The sequence below is a fragment of the Grampus griseus genome (genome assembly GCF_964374135.1).
Source record: "Grampus griseus genome assembly, chromosome: 9".
Classification (NCBI taxonomy): Eukaryota; Metazoa; Chordata; class Mammalia; order Artiodactyla; family Delphinidae; genus Grampus; species Grampus griseus.
The window spans coordinates 32,155,380-32,174,546 of record NC_139003.1 but is presented as its reverse complement, the minus strand read 5'-3'; the positions used below and the strand labels follow the sequence as shown (position 1 = coordinate 32,174,546).

At 35.9% G+C, this 19,167-nt stretch overlaps 1 protein-coding gene across 2 annotated transcripts in view; it reads right to left on the bottom strand.

The window, feature by feature from the left end:
• ASZ1 (ankyrin repeat, SAM and basic leucine zipper domain containing 1) overlaps positions 1-19,167 on the bottom strand; it is a gene marked incomplete at both ends in the record, with an annotated part of 79,664 nt that overhangs the window by 12,763 nt on the left and 47,734 nt on the right. For both annotated transcript variants that reach the window (XM_082661989.1, XM_082661990.1), the window contains 5 exons: positions 363-419; positions 1,383-1,458; positions 2,888-3,006; positions 4,748-4,882; positions 5,429-5,540. In XM_082661989.1, the coding sequence (XP_082518115.1) occupies positions 363-419; positions 1,383-1,458; positions 2,888-3,006; positions 4,748-4,882; positions 5,429-5,540 (499 nt within the window). The remainder of the gene's footprint in view (positions 1-362; positions 420-1,382; positions 1,459-2,887; positions 3,007-4,747; positions 4,883-5,428; positions 5,541-19,167) is intronic.

Below are 19,167 nucleotides of genomic sequence, written 5' to 3'. Positions count from 1 at the left end.
TGGTTTGTTTGTTTTTTTGATATTGAGCTGCATGAGCTGCTTGTAAATTTTGGAGATTAATCCTTGGTCAGCTGCTTCATTTGCAAATATTTTCTCCCATTCTGAGGGTTGTCTTTTCATCTTGTTTACGGTTTCCTTTGCTGTGCAAAAGCTTTTAAGTAAGTCTTTAAATATTCCTAAGGCAACTTAATATTGGAAAGGAAGATTTTAGATATGGTTATCCATAATCATATCTAATGAGGAACCTAGCAAAAGATCACTCACAGTCTATAGCTGTAGGATTTTTTATATAGAAAATAAAAGGATTCAAACTATTAAAAATATGAAAGATAATGTCTGGAGTTTTTGAAATTGATACTAACCTTTGTAAACTCATCTTTCGTCATGGTCAAAAGATGTCTTAAAGTTATATCCCTTTCCTGTAGAAAAGAAAAAAATGCCACCTTTCTATATAAATGAAAAAGTAGAAGGGGAAGTAGGCAACTGTACATATAAGTTAGTCAGTTATATGCTACCCGCCTAAAAACTTTCAACTACTGGGTAGATAGTAATGAGTATAATAATATGTATAATTACTAAAAAAAAATATAAACATAACTAGTTTCCCAGATTCAGAAAAAAGTATTACAACTTATATTTGCTTACATAAAAAGAAAACAGCTCTATAAAATTTGACAAATTGTTTTATGAATTTTTAAAATTTATAATTGTATAATATTAATAAAATTTGGTTTTACTGAATATTTCTCAATTAGGAAGTTTCACGATTGTATAATGAAACCCAATTCTAAACTGCCTAAATGAATGTGCATATTCTTAAGGAGAGCCTGTCTTAAATAGTGCTTTACTGCTGCAGTATCAGCTAAATGGCTGATAACTGTCATCTGCTCAAATCCCATAATGCATGCCTAAAATACCTACAACAGTGCTTCACATATGATCTAATTTAATATTTATGACAATCCTACACTAGGTATTACCATCCTTATGAAAAAAAAGGAGATTTAAGTAACATATTTCAGTTAATAATCATTAGAGCAAGAATCTGATACCTGGTTTGTTTGGTTTAAAATCATGCTTCTAATATTCTATACACAAAGATCAGCAACTGCAAAAACAGACTAAGGGCTTAGATGTACAAGGAGTTCTGTGATGCTTTGGGCAGTGGGTAAAAGCCAGATTCTAATTTATGTAAATTTCTATAATAATAAATTTTCACAATGCTTGTAATTTTAAAATGGGATGTATCAACAGTACAAGTTATGGAGAAAAGTACATCTGTCACCCCTTCATAAGCATGCTTATGAATTAATATTTAATGTTACGTTAACCAACAAATAAACATGCATACATAACTCACCATAGCTTAAACAAAATCTTACCTTCAGTAAATCTGTCATATGTTCAAGTCCAAGACCATGTAAAAATATTTCCAGATCTCCAAATGCTGTATATGAACTATACATATTTATAGCAATGTCAATTTCAGAACAGACTATCAGTGCACAAATAATAAATATATATTTATGATGCAGAGAGAGAATGAGAATAAGAATGAGTAAGCATGAGTCTATATAGAATATACAGGCATATGTCGTTTTACTGTGCTTTGCTTTATTGCTTTATCTGCAGACATTGTTTTTTACAAATTGAAGGTTTGTGACAACCCTATGTCAACTAAGTCTACTGGTGTCATTTCTCCAACGGTATCTGCTCACTTTGTGTATCTGTGTCACACTTCGGTAATTCTTGAAATATTTCAAACTTTTTCATTATTATATTTGTTATGGTGATTCTTGATGTTGCTATTATAACTTGCTGAAGGCTCAGATGATGGTTACCATTTTTTAGCAATAAAGTATTTTTTAATTAATATATGTACATTGTTTTTGTAGACAGAATGCTATCGCACACTTAATAGACTACAGTATGGTGTAAACATAACTTTTAAATTTGCGTAACTCACTTTATTGTGATATTTGCTTTATTGTGGTGGTCTGGAACTGAACCCCAATATCTCTGAGGTATGCCTATATTTGCAAATTTACCCACTAGACCTATGTTATACAAAGGAATAAGAAAGGTTTCCTGAGTGAAGATTTAAGTAAACAGAGAAAATGGTGATAGTAAAATGAAGCTCATTTTTCCTAAGAAGGAAAATATTTGCCAATATTTATACAATTGACCCCTGAACAACACAGTTTGAACTGTGCAGACCCACTTACACATGGAGTTTTTTCAATAGTAAATACTATAGTACTACACAATCGTGGTTAGTTGAATCCACAGATGTGGAACTGCAGAGATGGAGGAACCTTGGATACAGATTTTCCAAGGGCAGGGTCAGCGCCCCTAACCCCCGGAATTGTTCAAGGGTCAGCTGTATTCCTTGTGAGCGGTCTGTACATGAAAATCTCTTTAATTGTAGGAAGTAAAAATTTACTAACTATTTTAAATGTAGGTAAGTAGAGGATAATGCTGTGGCCATGTACTGAACAACTGTGTTCAGGGGAAAAAACGTATTTTTATTTTTAGCTTATAAAATCAGAAATCTGCTATAAAGAATTAGAGAGCAAGATGCAATCTAGTTTGAACACTAACAAAAATATAATCTTAGAACCTTTTAGAAAAAAACTGTATTGTTGATATTTTATTTAAAGTAAAAAATTATTCTCATTACTGTTAGTACATGTATATCAAATTTTTCTAAAATTCTGGAGAACAAAGCACTTAAATTCAGACATTTCTAAGTAATATTTTTAAATGCTTGTAAAAGTTTAAAATATATATTTTAAATAAGTCATCACATTTACTATAAGTAATAAAAAACATGCACAATTTTTACTCATTTATAGGTATTGTGTTGAACAGAAACATGCTATGTTACCTAAATATGTGATCTTTATCAGAATCTGTTCTCAATAGTTTACAAATAGTCTCTTCTTTAGTTAGCTGTTGAAGCTTTCCTCCCCAAGGATTTAAAGTCAAGGAAAGAAAGTTGAAGATCTGAAAAAAGTTACAGTAAAAATTAAAGCAAGATAGTAATTAATATAATATTTTCAACAAGATATAAAACAAAACTAAAACTTCCATTTTGGTAAGTGAATCAGAAAGACTAAATATTTTAAATACATTTTTTTTTTCTTTTGCGGTATGCAGGCCTCTCACTGTTGTGGCCTCTCCCGTTGCGGAGCACAGGCTCAGCGGCCATGGCTCACGGGCCCAGCCGCTCCGCGGTATTTGGGATCTTCCCAGACCGGGGCACGAACCTGTGTCCCCTGCATCGGCAGGCGGACTCTCAACCACTGCGGCACCAGGGAAGCCCTAAATACATTTTTAAATAGAGAGAGAGTAAGAAGCACGACTAAGGTAAACAAATCTCAACTGTACACCTTAAAGAGATGTGAAATTTCTTAGTTTTCAAACTTCTTAGTTCTAACTTTTTAGCAAGCCAAGTTTAAGTCATATAATCAGCCAAGATACAAAACCAAATCTCACTTCAAGAAACACTTTATGACTCAAAATAATCTTTGATGTTCATAAATTTCTTAGTATGTCAAATTCACTGTCATCTACCCTAAATTTAATGATGCAGTATATTAATTAAAAGTTTTCAAATTTCCAAAGCTTAGTAGAAAAACTGTTAATTTCTTTTTAAAGTTTCACAGGGCTTCAGTGATTAGCATTTACACTAGAATAATTTTGGAAATGTAGATCTGAGTTATAAAATGATAGGCATGTTTATAGGCTGCTTAAAAATAGAGGAAGTGGGGCTTCCCTGGTGGCGCAGTGGTTGAGAGTCCGCCTGCCGATGCAGGGGACACGGGTTTGTGCCCCGGTCCGGGAGGATCCCACATGCCGCGGAGCGGCTGGGCCCATGAGCCATGGCCGCTGAGCCTGCGTGTCCGGAGCCTGTGCTCTGCAACGGGAGAGGCTACACAGTGAGAGGCCCGCGTACCGCAAAAAAAAATAATAATAAAAAAATAGAGGAAGTTATTTTACATGCAACAAAACTGGCATGGTCTGAGTATTATATGATGGAAACTTTGGAATGTTACAAGTTTTCAAATTCAGAAACTCAGTTTTAGAAGATCTTGAACTATATAACTTAGATTTACAGTTGTACTATATTTGATCCTTGCTTAGAAATTACACACCTTTGGCTGAAGGCTTTAATATTCAGACCAAAAGTTTACATCAATAATTTAATGTATGGCAAATATTTATTACTGACTTTAAGATCTGAATGATTGTAAATCATATACCCAAGCATGTTATCAATTTATTACATACCTTGTCAAATGTACAGAGGTAAATGTAGCTTAAAGGATTTAATTTTTAAATTGTTTAATATGTATTAATTAAAATTTTAAAACAATAGTTTAATTACATGTGCAAATTTTGCAATTTTACTAACTGTCAATACACTAATTTTTGAAAATCTGAACCAGTTGGAAATGTTTAAATAAACATTTAAAGTCTATTACAATTTTATTTCTAGGGCTAGATAAGACTTTATTATCCCTTTATATAGTTTTTAAATTACCACATTACAAATTCCTCTTATTTAGTGAAAGATAAATACTCTAGTAATATAAAGTTTTCATTACCTGGCTGGAAGAAAATTACACATTGAAACATTTAATAATAGCCAGATATACTATTATTTTAGTAGTAAGTTCTAACAAAACAAAAGTTTTACAAACAATAATATAGGCTAAGAAAAATTAGTTTAATAACAGGATACCTCTAGATGTTTATTTCTTTTTGCAATCTCACTTGGTGTCTTTCCATCTTTGGTTTGTATCATTTTATTAGCTCCAAGTTCAAGCAACTTCAAAACTACATTTTTATGACCCTGATGTGCTGCCCATGTTAAAGCCTGTAAGTAGGGGGAAAAAAAGAAGACTGTTTAAAGAGAGGGAGTGTATATGACACAGAGGGGAAAACTTTTCAACAGTATTTATGGCACAATAAAAAAGTGAACATGGTTAATTAATGGAATGATGCAATCTCATCATTTCACAATAAAATGTAAACCTATTTCCAAAGTTGTAATTGCAAAGCAGACTGCCAGTGTTCACTGATTTTGTAAGACCAAATAATGTTTTACACAGACAAGTGATGTTATAGAATAAAACGATTTATCTGCCAATCACAGAACTGTTTTCTATAAAAAAGAATTCCATTTGTATTCCAGAATCCAGGCATTGTAGTGTGTTACAGTTTCTTGTGTCAAGGGTGAGGACCAAGAGAAACAGATAATTTCTTTTTTCCCATTTAAGCTGTTGCTTTTCTTCACTGAACAGAAATTACATCCCAGCCCTTCTATAATTTTTACTTCTTAAAAAACCTCCCTTGTGGACTACTGATAATAAGATATTAACATCCTAGAGATAAAAAGGAACACTGTACAATCGGTTCTCACAGTATAGCCATTCTCATCCCGGGTATTAACTTCTGCTCCATGAGCAACAAGGAGGGCAACAACCTGAGGGTGACCATTCCGTGCAGCATACATGATGGGAGTCATAAGTCTCCTACAGAGGAGGAAAAAAAGAAACTGTGTCAATGCTGCCCTTAACAGTTCTTCAAAGCCATGAAATTTACCATACATAATACCATCAGTGTTGTTTTGAAAGTAAAGAAACATGAAAGCTTTTCAGAAATCAGGGGATCCGAAAATCCAATTTTCCAGCAAATAAATAAATATAAGGGAGATTACACTCTTAAAAGTATTGAATGCTTACACAGCACCCTCTAGTGAAGAAATGTGGGTTTTTTTTTAATTCTTGAATTTTATTTTATTTTTTTATACAGCAGATTCTTCTTATTAGTCATCTATTTTATACACATCAGTGTATACATGTCAATCCCAATCGCCCAATTCATTCCACCACCACCACCAACCCCCCCGCCTCTTTCCCCCCTTAGTGTCCATACGTTTGTTCTCTACATCTGTGTCTCAATTTCTGCTCTGCAAACTGGTTCATCTGTACCATTTTTCTAGGTTCCACATATATGCGTTAATATATGATATTTGTTTTTCTCTTTCTGACTTACTTCACTCTGTATGACAGTCACTAGATCCATCTGCGTCTCAACAAATGACCCAATTTCATTCCTTTTTATGGCTCAGTAATATTCCATTGTATATATGTACCACTTCTTCTTTATCCATTCGTCTGTTGATGGGCATTTAGGCTGCTTCCATGACCTGGCTATTGTAAACAGTGCTGCAATGAACATTGGGGTGCATGTGTCTTTTGAAATTATGTTTTTTTCTCTGGGTATATGCCCAGTAGTGGGATTGCTGGATCATATGGTAGTTCAATTTTTAGTTTTTTAAGGAACCTCCATACTGTTCTCCATAGTGGCTGAATCAATTTACATTCCCACCAAGAGTGCAAGAGGGTTCCCTTTTCTCTACACCCTCTCCAGCGTTTGCTGTTTGTAGATTTTCTGATGATGCCCATTCTTACTGGTGGGAGGTGATACCTCATTGTAGTTTTCATTTGCATTTCTCTAATAATTCGTGATGTTGAGCAGCTTTTCATGTGCTTCTTGGCCATCTGTATGTCTTCTTTGGAGAAATGTCTATTTAGGTCTTCTGCCCATTTTTGGATTGGGTGGTTTGTTTTTTTAATATTGAGCTGCATGAGCTGTTTATATATTTTGGAGCTTAATCCTTTGTCCGTTGATACGTTTGCAAATATTTTCTCCCATTCTGAGGGTTGTCTTTTCATCTTGTTTATGGTTTCCTTTGCTGTGAAAAAGCTTTGAAGTTTCATTAGATCCCACTTGTTTATTTTTGTTTTTATTTCCATTACTCTAGGAGGTGGATCAAAAAAGATCTTGCTGTGATTTATGTCAAGGAGTGTTGTTCCTATGTTTTCCTCTAAGAGTTTAATAGTGTGCGGTCTTACATTTAGGTCTCTAATCCATTTTGAGTTTATTTTTGTGTATGGTGTTAGGGAAAGTTCTAATTTCATTCATTTACATGTAGCTGTCCAGTTTTCCCAGCACCACTTATTGAAGAGCTGTCTTTTCTCTATTGTATATCCTTGCCTCCTTTGTCATAGATTAGTTGACTATAGGTGCATGGGTTTATCTCTGGGCTTTCTATCTTGTTCCATTGATCTATGTTTTGGTTTTGTGCCAGTACCATACTGTCTTGATTACTGTAGCTTTGTAGTATATTCTGAGGTTAGGGAGTCTGATTCCTCCAGCTCCGTTCTTTACACTCAAGACTGCTTTGGCTATTTGGGGTCTTTTGTGTCTCCATAAAAAATTTAAGATTTTTTGTTCTAGTTCCGTAAAAAACACCATTGGTAATTTGATAGGGATTGCATTGAATCTGTAGATTGCTTTGGGTAGTATAGTCATTTTCACAATATTGGTTCTTCCAATCCAAGAACATGGTATATGTCTCCATCTGTTGGTATCATATTTAATTTATTTCATCAGTGTCTTATAGTTTTCTGCATACAGGTCTTTTGTCTCCATAGACAGGTTTATTCCTAGGTATTTTATTCTTTTTGTTGCAATGGTAAATGGGAGTGTTTCCTTAATTTCTCTTTCAGGTTTTTCATCATTAGTGTATAGGAATGCAAGAGATTTCTGTGCATTAATTTTGTATCCTGCAACTTTACCAAATGCATTCTTTAGCTCCAGTAGTTTTCTAGTGGCATCTTTAGGATTCTCTATGTATAGTATCATGTTATCTGCAAACAATGACAGTTTTACTTCTTCTTTTCCAATTTGGATTCCTTTTATTTCTTTTTCTTCTCTGACTGCCGTGGCTAGGACTTCCAAAACTATGTTGAATAATAGTGTTGAGAGTGGCCATCCTTGTCTCGTTCCTGATTTTAGAGGAAATGCTTTCAGTTATTCACCATTGAGAATGATGTTTGCTGTGGGTTTGTCATATATGGCCTTTATTATGTTGAGGTAGGTTCCCTCTATGCCCACTTTCTGGCGAGTTTTTATCATAAATGGGTGTTGAATTTTGTCAGAAGCTTTTTCTGCATCTATTGAGATGATCACATAGTTTTTATTCTTCAGTTTGTTAACATGGTGTTTCACATTGATTGGTTTGCTATACTGAAGAATCCTTGCATCCCTGGGAAAAATCCCACTTGATCATGGTGTATGATCCTTTTGATGTGTAGTTGGATTCTGTTTGCTAGTATTTTGTTGAGGATTTTTGTCTATATTCATCAGTGAAATTACAGTGGTCTGTAATTTCCTTTTTTTGTAGTATCTTTGTCTGGTTTTGGTATCGGGGTGATGGTGGCCTCATAGAATGAGTTTGGGAGTTTTCCTTCCTCCACAGTTTTTTGTAAGAGTTTGAGAAGCATGGGTGTTAGCTCTTCTCTAAAGGTCTGGTAGAATTCACCTGTGAAGCCATCTGGTCCTGGACTTTTGTTTGTTGGAAGATTTTTAATCACAGTTTCAATTTCATTACTTGTGATTGGTCTGTTCATATTTTCTGTTTCTTCCTGGTTCAGTCTTGGAAGGCTAAACATTTCTAAGAATTTGTCCATTTCTTCCAGGTTGTCCATTTTATTGGCATAGAGTTGCTTGTAGTAGTCTCTTAGGATGCTTTGTATTTCTGCAGTGTCTGTTGTAACTTCTCCTTTTTCATTTCTAATTTTATTGATTTGAGTCCTCTCCCTCTTTTTCTTGATGATTCTGGCTAATGGTTGATCAATTTTGTTTATCTTCTCCAAGAACCAGCTTTTAGTTTTACTGATCTTTGCTATTGTTTTCTTTGTTTCTATTTCATTTATTTCTGCTCTGATTTTTATGATTTCCTTCCTTCTGCTAATCTTGGGTTTTGTTTGTTCTTCTTTCTCTAGTTCCTTTAGGTGTAAGGTTAGATTGTTTATTTGAGATTTTTCTTGTTTCTTGAGGTAGGCTTGTATAGCTATAAACTTCCCTCTTAGAACTGCTTTTGCTGCATCCCATAGGTTTTGGATCATCGTGTTTTCATTGTCATTTGTCTCTATGTATTTTTTGATTTCCTCAGTGATTTCTGGTTATTTAGTAATGTACTGTTTAGCCTCCATCTGTTTTTGTGTTGTACGTTTTTTTCCCTGTAATTCATTTCTAATCTCATAGCATTGTGGTCGGAAAAGATGCTTGATACGATTTCAATTTTCTTAAATTTACTGAGGATTGATTTGTGACCCAAGATGTTATCTATCCTGGAGAATGTTCCATGAGCACTTGAGAAGAAAGTGTAATCTGCTGTTTTTGGATGGAATGTCCTATAAATATCAATTACATCTATCTGGTCTATTGTGTCATTTAAAGTTTCTGTTTCCTTATTTATTTTCATTTTGGATGATCTGTCCATTGGTGTAAGTAAGGGGTTAAAGTGCCCCAGTATTACTGTGTTACTGTTGATTTCCTCTTTTATAGCTGTTAGCAGTTGCCTTATGTATTGAAGTGCTCCTATGTTGGGTTCATATATATTTATAATTATTATATCTTCTTCTTGGATTGACCCCTTGATCATTATGTAGTGTCCTTCCTTGTCTCTTGTAACATTCTTTATTTTAAAGTCTATTTTATCTGATATGAGTATTTCTACTCCATCTTTATTTTGATTCCATTTGCATGGAATATCTTTTTCCATCCCCTCACTTTAAGTCTGTATGTGTCCCTAGGTTTGAAGTGGGTCTCTTGTAGACAGCATATATATGGGTCTTGTTTTTGTATCCATTCAGCAAGCCTGTGTCTTTCAGTTGGAGCATTTAATCCATTCACTTTTAAGGCAATTATCGATATGTATGTTCCTATGACCATTTTCTTAATTGTTTTGGGTTTGTTTTTGTAGGTCCTTTTCTTCTCTTGTGTTTCCCACTTAGAGAAGTTCCTTTAGCACTTCTTGTAGAGCTGGTTTGGTGGTGGTGAATTTTCTTAGGTTTTGCTTGTCTGTAAAGCTTTTGATTTCTCCATCGAATCTGAATTAGATCCTTGCTGGGTAGAGTAATCTTGGTTGTAGGTTCTTCCGTTTCATCACTTTAAGTATATCATGCCTCCCCCTTGTAGCTTGTAGAGTTTCTGCTGAGAAATCAGCTGTTAACCTTATGGGAGTTCCCTTCTATGTTATTTGTCATTTTTCCCTTGCTGCTTTCAATATTTTTGTTTGTCTTTAATTTTTGCCAATTTGATTACTATGTGTCTCGGCGTGTTCCTCCTTGGGTTTATCCTGTATGGGACTCTCTGCATTTCCTGGACTTGGGTGGCTATTTCCTTTCCCATGTTAGGGAATTTTTCGACTATAATCTCTTCAAATATTTTCTCTGGTCCCTTCTCTCTCTGTTCTTCCTCTGGGACCCCTATAATGCGAATGTTGTTGTGTTTAATGTTGTCCCAGAGGACTCTTAGGCTGTCTTCATTTCTTTTCATTCTTTTTTCTTTATTCTGTTCCGCAGCAGTGAATTCCACCATTCTGTCTTCCAGGTCACTTATCCGTTCTTCTGCCTCAGTATTCTGCTATTGATTCCTTCTAGTGTAGTTTTCATTTCAGTTATTTTATTGTTCATCTCTGTTTGTTTGTTCTTTAATTCTTCTAGGTGTTTGTTAAACATTTCTTGCATCTTCTCCATCTTTGCCTCCATTCTTTTTCCGAGGTCCTGGATCATCTTCACTATCATTATTCTGAATTCTTTTTCTGGAAGGTTGCCTATTTCCACTTTATTTGTTTTTTTTTTCTGGGGTTTTATCTTGTTCCTTCATCTGGTACACAGCCCTCTGCCTTTTCATCTTGTCTATCTTTCTGTGAATGTGGTTTTTGTTCCACAGGCTGCAGGACTGTAGTTCTTCTTGCTTCTGCTGTCTGCCCTCTGTTGGATGAGGCTATGTAAGAGGCTTGTGCAAGTTTTCTGATGGGAGGGACTGGTGGTGGGTATAGTGGACTGTAGAAATGTGTTTTTGAAAAATCATGAAAGAAGTTATGCTTTCTAATATGAGGTTTCATTAATTTACCTATCTACATAGAAAAACATCAGAGTACCTCACTGTGCTTGTGCTGGGAAAATAGTGATGAATGACACAAACAAGCCCCCTACCTCTCAAAATTGCTCATACTAAATAATTGTTTCATTTTTAAAATTTACCCTTTATTTAGTAAAAATATAAGTTTAAAACTCTTATTTCTTAATGTGTTCTACTATGATTCTACTTTAGGACTGAAAGAATTTTACCCTGACTTGGAGGCTTACTGTAATCAAGAAAGACATCCAGTCCAATAGTTTAGCCAGAGACTATGTTCTGAGAGACCACAGTAGTTTCCTCTAGGGTATCATTTCCCAAAATTAGAGATTCAACCCCTCTACTCCTAGAAGTCTGCTTCTGGACCTAATTACAAAGGACACCAGAAAGATTCTATTAGTTCCACTTGGGCTGAACTTAGTATCATGGTCTGTTTTAAAGGAGATCTGGGATTCTGGGCTCAATCTTCCTGAGTCACCTCAAATATCTGATTTATATACAAAGACCTTTGAAAAATAACAAATTAAATAATTTCAGAATTCTCTGTTTTGACCTCATTAAGGTAGCTTGTCTTGGCTACTCACATTACATACACAACACAGAAACAGAATACTTCTCTGTAAGGTTTGTTAACATGAGGTATATCATCTGGTCACTTCACACCAATGTCTTTAGCACAAAAAGCTTTACACATTTATCTGTTCCTTCTATTTCAATCTTTTATTAGAAATTACAATTTCAATCTTTTATTAGAATTTCAATCTTTTATTAGAAATTATATGCTAAGGTAGTTGTCAAGTGCTGCCTCTTCTACCTTGAATACCTCCTACACAGTTGCTTCATTAGACAATCTTTATGAAGTGAAGAGTGAAGTTCTGGATAGCTTAAGCAAATAGGGAAAATACATACAATAGGACAAAGCTGTCTGAGTCAACTGATCATGCAAATTCTTCCCTAAGTCTAAATCAGACGTCTTGATGCTTCTCCTCCACCCCACCTCCCCCACAACAGCTCAAATCTGCTCCTTCCAAGCTTCCCTATTTCAAAAAGCTTCCATTAACCAAATAACTCAGGCCTAAGACTAAGCACCATTCATGACTTTTCTCCACCTCTCCATATAGAAGTCATCAGAAGGCCCTATTGGCTCTATTTTCATCATATTTAAAAAAAAATTTTTTTTTGATCTGGACCATTTTTAAAGTCTTTATTGAATTTTTTATAATATTGCTTCTGTTTCATGCCTTGGATTTTTGGCCACGAGCATGTGGGATCCTAACTCTCTGACCAGGGATCGAACCCACACCCCCTGCATTAGAAGGTGAGGTCCCAACTGCTGGACCTCCAGGGAAGTCCGTCATATTTTGAATCTAACCACTTCTCACAACCTTGTTAGCCACAGTAAGCAGTTCAAACCATCATTATATTTCTCTGATTTATAGTTTTGTAACAGCCTCATAACTGCTCTCCATGCTTCTACTCTGGCCACTTACAGTTTATTCTTTTTGGAAATGCCAAGTTCTTCCCCTTGCCGAGACTGTGCAAGTGCTATTCCCTCCACCTTTCCCTAGACCTTCATATTGTGTACTCCTTCATCTTAATCAGAAAAGGTAACATGAAAGTGTGAGTGTCCCATTTGCTGGAAACTTATTACTGATAATCGTAAGTGAAATTTCCTAAATCTGTACTGAAATCTGTTTTGAAATTGTACTGAAAATTGAGGTTCTTCTAAGTATCGATTTCTCTTAGAATCTCAGAAACCAGCAGGGATATAATTTTCAGTCTGTAAATTCACATGGACATAAAATGGCTTCTTAGAGATGCTTATTTCATCCTAGATAATAAAACTACTAGACTAGTATAGTTTGCTAAGAAGCTTCAGATCACTACTGGAAAATGTGTTATAAAAAACACTGCATTGGTTTCTAACTTCTAAGAAAAGTTGAATTTACTGAATGCAACAGCAAACTCGTATAAAAGTGTCTAGATTACCTAGACGGTGTATTACTCATCATCTTATAAACTCATAAGGCAACTGCTAACAGCTATAAAAGAGGAAATCAACAGTAACACAATAATACTGGGGCACTTTAACCCCTTACTTACACCAATGGACAATCTTATAGACTCTTATAAACAAGTTTATAAACTTTTCAGGGAAGTTATGAAACTTTAAAATAACTGGTTTACTCAGGTGACGTGGTAACTCTGTGCTACTGATAACTTTACTTTCAATATTAATTTCCATCTTATTTATTTCCTGAGATTTAATATAAAGAATTATTTACTTCCCATTCTCTCTTTAAATCACTGCAATTTTGTTCTGCCTGCTCCTTCTAACACACAACTGCTTTGGCAAAGGTCAGGAGTTACTTGGACTCCTTTTATTTTTCTAGCACTTAAAGGTATGTATTTCAGAGGCTTCTGTCCTCAATACTCTTCCCTTTTCACTACATAAACACCATACCTGTATGATCTCACCCACTCTCATGACTATTGTTAAAACACTGATGGCTGCTGAGTCTCTATCTCTAGCCCAGGCCTTGCTCCTGAGCTCTGGATCATAACTGTCACTTTTACCTGGGTACCCCAACAAAACTCAAGATCAACACATACCCAAATCTTAAGTCACCATCTTCCCGCTAACACACAATACTCTCTGTTATTACCTATCTCTGTGAACAGCATCAGAGTCCAAGCATGGCCCAACCCAGAAACCTGGAATTTATCCATGACTCCTTGTGCCTTCATGTCTAAGCCAGCACTCCTGCCAGTGTTACCTCCTTCCTATCATTTGCATCTGTACTTTACACTCTCCTCCTTCTTCCTTGTGTTCAAGCCCTCATCATTTCTTACATGGATCACTGCATGCAACAGGATAACTAGCCTCCTTGTCTCCAGTCTTTCCTCCACATCTGTAAATCTCATCGAATCAATTCACTGTTTAAAGTTTTCAAGGTTACACCTATGAGAATCTTCATGATAAGTCCTCTGTCTACCTCTCTACCATTTTAGCAGCTGCAATCCTACTCCATCCTATTAAGAGATTTCAGTCATATCTGCAGGTATGAATTTGCCTCTCTCCTCTGAATGTCCTATTTTCAGAGTACTTTCTGGTTGAAATGTCTTTTCACTTTTCTCTTCAACACATGTATTCATAATCTACCTCTGGGGTTTTATCTTAGAAGCCAACATGTCCCCCAATTTTTTGATGCCCCATCTCATCTTAGATAGCAATTCCCCTCTTCTCTATGTTCTCATAGCACTCTGTACTTATTTTTGTCAGTTCACCTTTCAGGCCAAAATGTATTTGTTCAATTCATCTAGTTTCTCAACCAGATTATCAGTTCTTTGAGGATAATGATCCTGACCTGCCTCTATATCCACCCCCCACAACCCATGCGGTGACTAGTATAATGCTCTACTTCTGTGTTTTGTGTCATGCGTATATTTAACACAGGCAGGGTTTTCTCCTTATCTATTACATCATCACATGTCTACTGATTGTGTTAGTCAATGCATCTATATCCTTACTCTATATCCTTAGATTTGCCTAATGAGGGATACATGTTGAAATTTCCTGCTATAATTGTATTTTGATCTACTTCTCCCAGAATTTTAATGGGTTTCGATTTATGGATTTAGTAGCCATGTAGTTTAGAGTGTACAGGTTTGTGCTTGTTATATTTTCATTGATTTTGCCTTTTTTCATAGTATAAAGTTCTTTATTCTGTGTATTGCATTTAATAGTAGTAATATCTGATATTGATAATCCTAATTTCTATGGGTTTACCTTTACCTGTAAAGGGATTTTTAAAAAAATTTTTATTTATTTTTGGCTGCATTGGGTCTTCGTTGCTATGTGCAGGCTTTCTCTAGTTGCGGCGAGCGGGGGCTACTCTTCCTTTCAGTGCGCAGGCTTCTCATTGTGGTGGCCTCTCTTGTTGCGGAGCACGGGCTCTAGGGCGCACGGGCTTCAGCAGTTGTGGCTCATGGGCTCTAGAGTGCAGGCTCAGTAGTTGTGGTGCACAGGCTTAGCTGTTCCGCGGCATGTGGGATCTTCCCGGACCAGGGCTCAAACCTGTGTTCCCTGCATTGGCAGGCGGATTCTTAACCACTGTGCCACCAGGGAAGTCCCTGTAAAGGGATTTTTCATACCTCTTTTTCTTCAAATTTTCTTGTAATAGCGTTTAGCTGTCTTTTGTTTTTTAAGTCAGTATCTCAGTTGAAAAATTCAGTCCATTCTCATTTAGCATAATGACTGATATAATTGACAGTATTTCTTCTCTTTTGTTTTTGTTGGTGCAACAAAACTGCCATTCACTACATTTTTCCCCTTGAAAATCTGATGATTCTGATTTGCCTTTTTTTAAAAAAAAGATGCCATTAAACATTACCCTGTTTCTCTGCTCTTAGCAAAACACATATGACTCTCCTATAGGTAAGCAAGGTAAGACCTATTTCTCCTAATGAGACTTACGGTTTCTGCCTCCACCATGCCACATTCTCCCTGTTTACACTCAAATAGGATAAGACCTTTTGAATACTCTTAGCTCCCTTTCTTCTCTTAGGTGTCCCCCAACTCTCTGCAAACTATAGCTCTTAGATTTTGTTGGCATAATTTAATATTTATTAGAATTTTACTTGCATTTTGTCTTGTCTGTTTCCAGAATCCTTATTTAGCATTCATATTTCACATTCCCAGTCTAATATAATCCATTAAATACACGTTTATCTAAGTTCATCCCTCTTGACTGCTTTCTCTTCACCCTCCTCCTTCATGAGGTCTCTGGTTCTTTTTGGTTTGGTTAGTCTTTCCTCAGCTGGGGTGCTTGGGTAATGTATTTTCTGAGTTCCTGCATATCCTTGACCATCTTTCTTTTACCCTGACAGGCTTAGCTTGGTTGAGAATAAGATCTTTAGGTTGCAGGCCTTTGTCTAAATGAAAATATAATTTCATTTTTTTTCTGGTTTCAGCTGTGCACATGGGAAATCTGATGTCACTCTAATCTTTTTACTTTCCTTTGTTAAACACTTAATTCTTTCTGCCTGGAAACTTGTAAAAATTTCCTCTTTGTTTTTAGAGTTTACACATTTTAACCAGAATTTACGCCTAGGAGTGTCTTTCCCCGCCCCCACCCCCCCCATCAGTCCAAACTAAAGTTCAGGAACTTTTCCAAAATGCAGTCTTTTTTTTTTGAATTCAGTCTTGATAGAGTTTTTCAGCTTAGGAACCATTTCTTTTTTCTAGAATGTGTTTATTATTACGAATCTTCCATGTTCCTTTTTCTTCCCAGAATTTTGGATTCAAACACCACATTTTTTTAAGTTCCAAGAGATCTTTCTTCATGCTGCATTTAGATCTCATGTGCTCTTAATTTTTAATTCAGGTTTTTGCCTTTCTCTGTCAGCAATTTTATTGTACTAGGCAAATATTTTAGTTGTCAGTCTTTTCCCTACCTGCTGGGAAGTTTTTTATTTCCTATTGCCTCTTTAGGGCTCAGGTCCCGTACCTGTAATATTCTTAATGGCAGAAATCCTTACAGATTTTGAAAATCAAAGAAGTTGCTTATGCAATGGGTCTATAGTTTAAGGGCAGGCTGTTAGCTCCCTCCAGCAGTACCTGGAGAATTCTCTCAGCTTTCCTATCTTCCTGAACTTGCCCAACCTCATGAACAGAGACAACTCAGCCCATTTGTTTAGCTCCAAGTCTTTAAGAGTCTGGAAACCTAAGGCATTCATGCCGGATCAGCTTTACCTCAGGTCCACAGATCTCCTAATGTCAAACTTTTGCGGGATCAGCTGCTCTCCACCTAGGCTTATGCCTGATAATTTCCTACCCTTGGGGAAAAGAGTTTGTCTGTTTTGCAGGCATAGGAACAAAAGCCTGAATCCTTATCAACACCCAGCTCCCTTAAGGTCTCAGCAGCCCAAGGTCTGGGAAAGGCATAGCTTGGAGTTGAGAACACAGAGGATGAGAATGATGTTCTGGTAGCCAAGTTCCCAGATATGCTGTGTCATGTTTATAAGGGCCATTGCCAATCCAACATATATTCATCCATATTTTCATCTAGTAATTTTTTATTAAGCATCTGTGTGACTTTTTTTTAATATTTAAATATTTTGAGGCATATAAAGTAACTTTTGTGTGAGGTTGGAACTCAGCATTTTTTTTATCCCTCTCCCACCCCCTCCCCCTTGGCAACCACCAATCCATTCTCTCTGTTCATGATTCTGTTTCTGTTTCACAGATAGGTTCATGTGTGTCATATTTTAGATTCCACATATAAGTGATATCATACGGTATTTGTCTTTCTCTTTCTGACTTACTTCACTTAGTATGATAATCTCTAGGACCGCCCATGTTGCTGCAAATGGCATTATTTCATTCTTTTTTTATGGCTGAGTGGTATTCCATTGTATATATGTTCCACATCTTCTTTATCCATTCATCTGTTGATAGACATTTAGGTTGTTTCCATGTCTTGGCTGTTATGAATAGTGCTGCTATGAACATAGGGGTACATGTATATTTTTGGATTAGAGTTTTGTCTGGATATATGCCCAGGAGTGGGATTGCTGGATTTTATGGTAATTGTATTTTCAGTTTTCTGAGGAACCTCCTTTCTGATTTTCCACAGTGGCTGCACCAACTTACATTCCCACCAACAGTGTAGGAGGGTTCCCTTTTCTCCACATCCTCTACAGCATTTGTTATTTGTAGACTTTTTAATGATCACCATTCTGACCAGAGTGAGGTGGTACCTCATTGTAGTTTTGACAAATTTCTCTAATAATTAGCAATGTCGAGCATTTTTTCATGTGCCACTTGGAGAAATGTCTCTTTAAGTCTCCTGCCCATTTTTCAATTGGGTTGTTTGTTTTTTGTTGTTGTTGAGTTGTATGAGCTGTTTGTATTATTTTGGAAATTAAGCCCTTGTCAGTTGCATTATTTGCAAATATTTTCTCCCATTCTGTATGTTGTCCTTTCGTTTTATGGTTTCCTTTGCTGTGCAAAAGCTTGTAAATTTGATTAGGTCCCATTTGTTTATTTTTGTTTTTATTTCTCTTGCCTTGGGAAACTGACCTAAGAAAACATTGGTACAAGTTATGTCAGAGAATGTTATGCCTGTGATCTCTTCTGGGAGTTTTATGGTGTTATGCCGTATGTTTAAATCTTTAAGCCATTTTGAGTTTATTTTTGTGTATGGTGTGAGGGTGTGTCCTAACTTCGTTGATTTACATGCAGGTGTCCAACTTTCCCAACACAACTTGCAGAAGAGACTGTCTTTTTCCCATTGTGTATTCTTGCCTTCTTTGTTGGAGATTAATTGACCATAGGTGTATGGGTTTATTTCTGGGCTCTCTATTCTGTTCTACTGATCCATATGTCTGTTTTTGTGCCAATACCACGCTGTTTTGATTACTGTAGCTTTGTAGTACTGTCTGAAGTCTGGGATCGTTATGCCTCCTGCTTTCTTCTTTTTCCTCAGGATTGCTTTGGCAATTCTGGATCTTTATGGTTCCATATGAATTTTAGGATTATTTGTTCTAGTTCTGTGAAAAATGTCATAGGTAATTTGATAGAGATCACATTAAATCTGCAGATTGCTTTGGGTAGTATGGCCATTTTAACAGTATTAAGTCTTCCAATCCAAGAGTATGGGCTATTTTTCCATTTCTTTGAATCATCTTCAATTTCCTTTACTGTTTTATAGTTCTCAGCATATAAGTCTTTCACCTTCTTGATCAGGTTTATTCCTAAGTGTTTTATTCTGGGGGTACAATTTTAAAAGGTATTTTTTTTTTTACATTCCCTTTCTGATATTTCATTGTTGGTATAAAGAAATGCAAGCGATTTCTGTATGTTAATCTTGCATCCTGCTACCTTGCTGAATATGTTTATCAGTTCTAGTAGTTTCTGTGTGGTCTTTAGGGTTTTCTATATAGAGTATCATATCATCTGCATATAATGACAATTTTACCTCTTCCCTTCCAATGTGGATATCTTTTATTTCTTTTTCTTGTCTGACTGTTGTGACTAGGACTTCCAATACTATGTTGAATAGAAGAGGTGAGAGTGGGCATCCTTATCTTTTTCCAGATTTTAGTGGAAAGGCTTTCAGCTTTTCACCATTGAGTGTTATATTGGCTGTGGGGAACCCA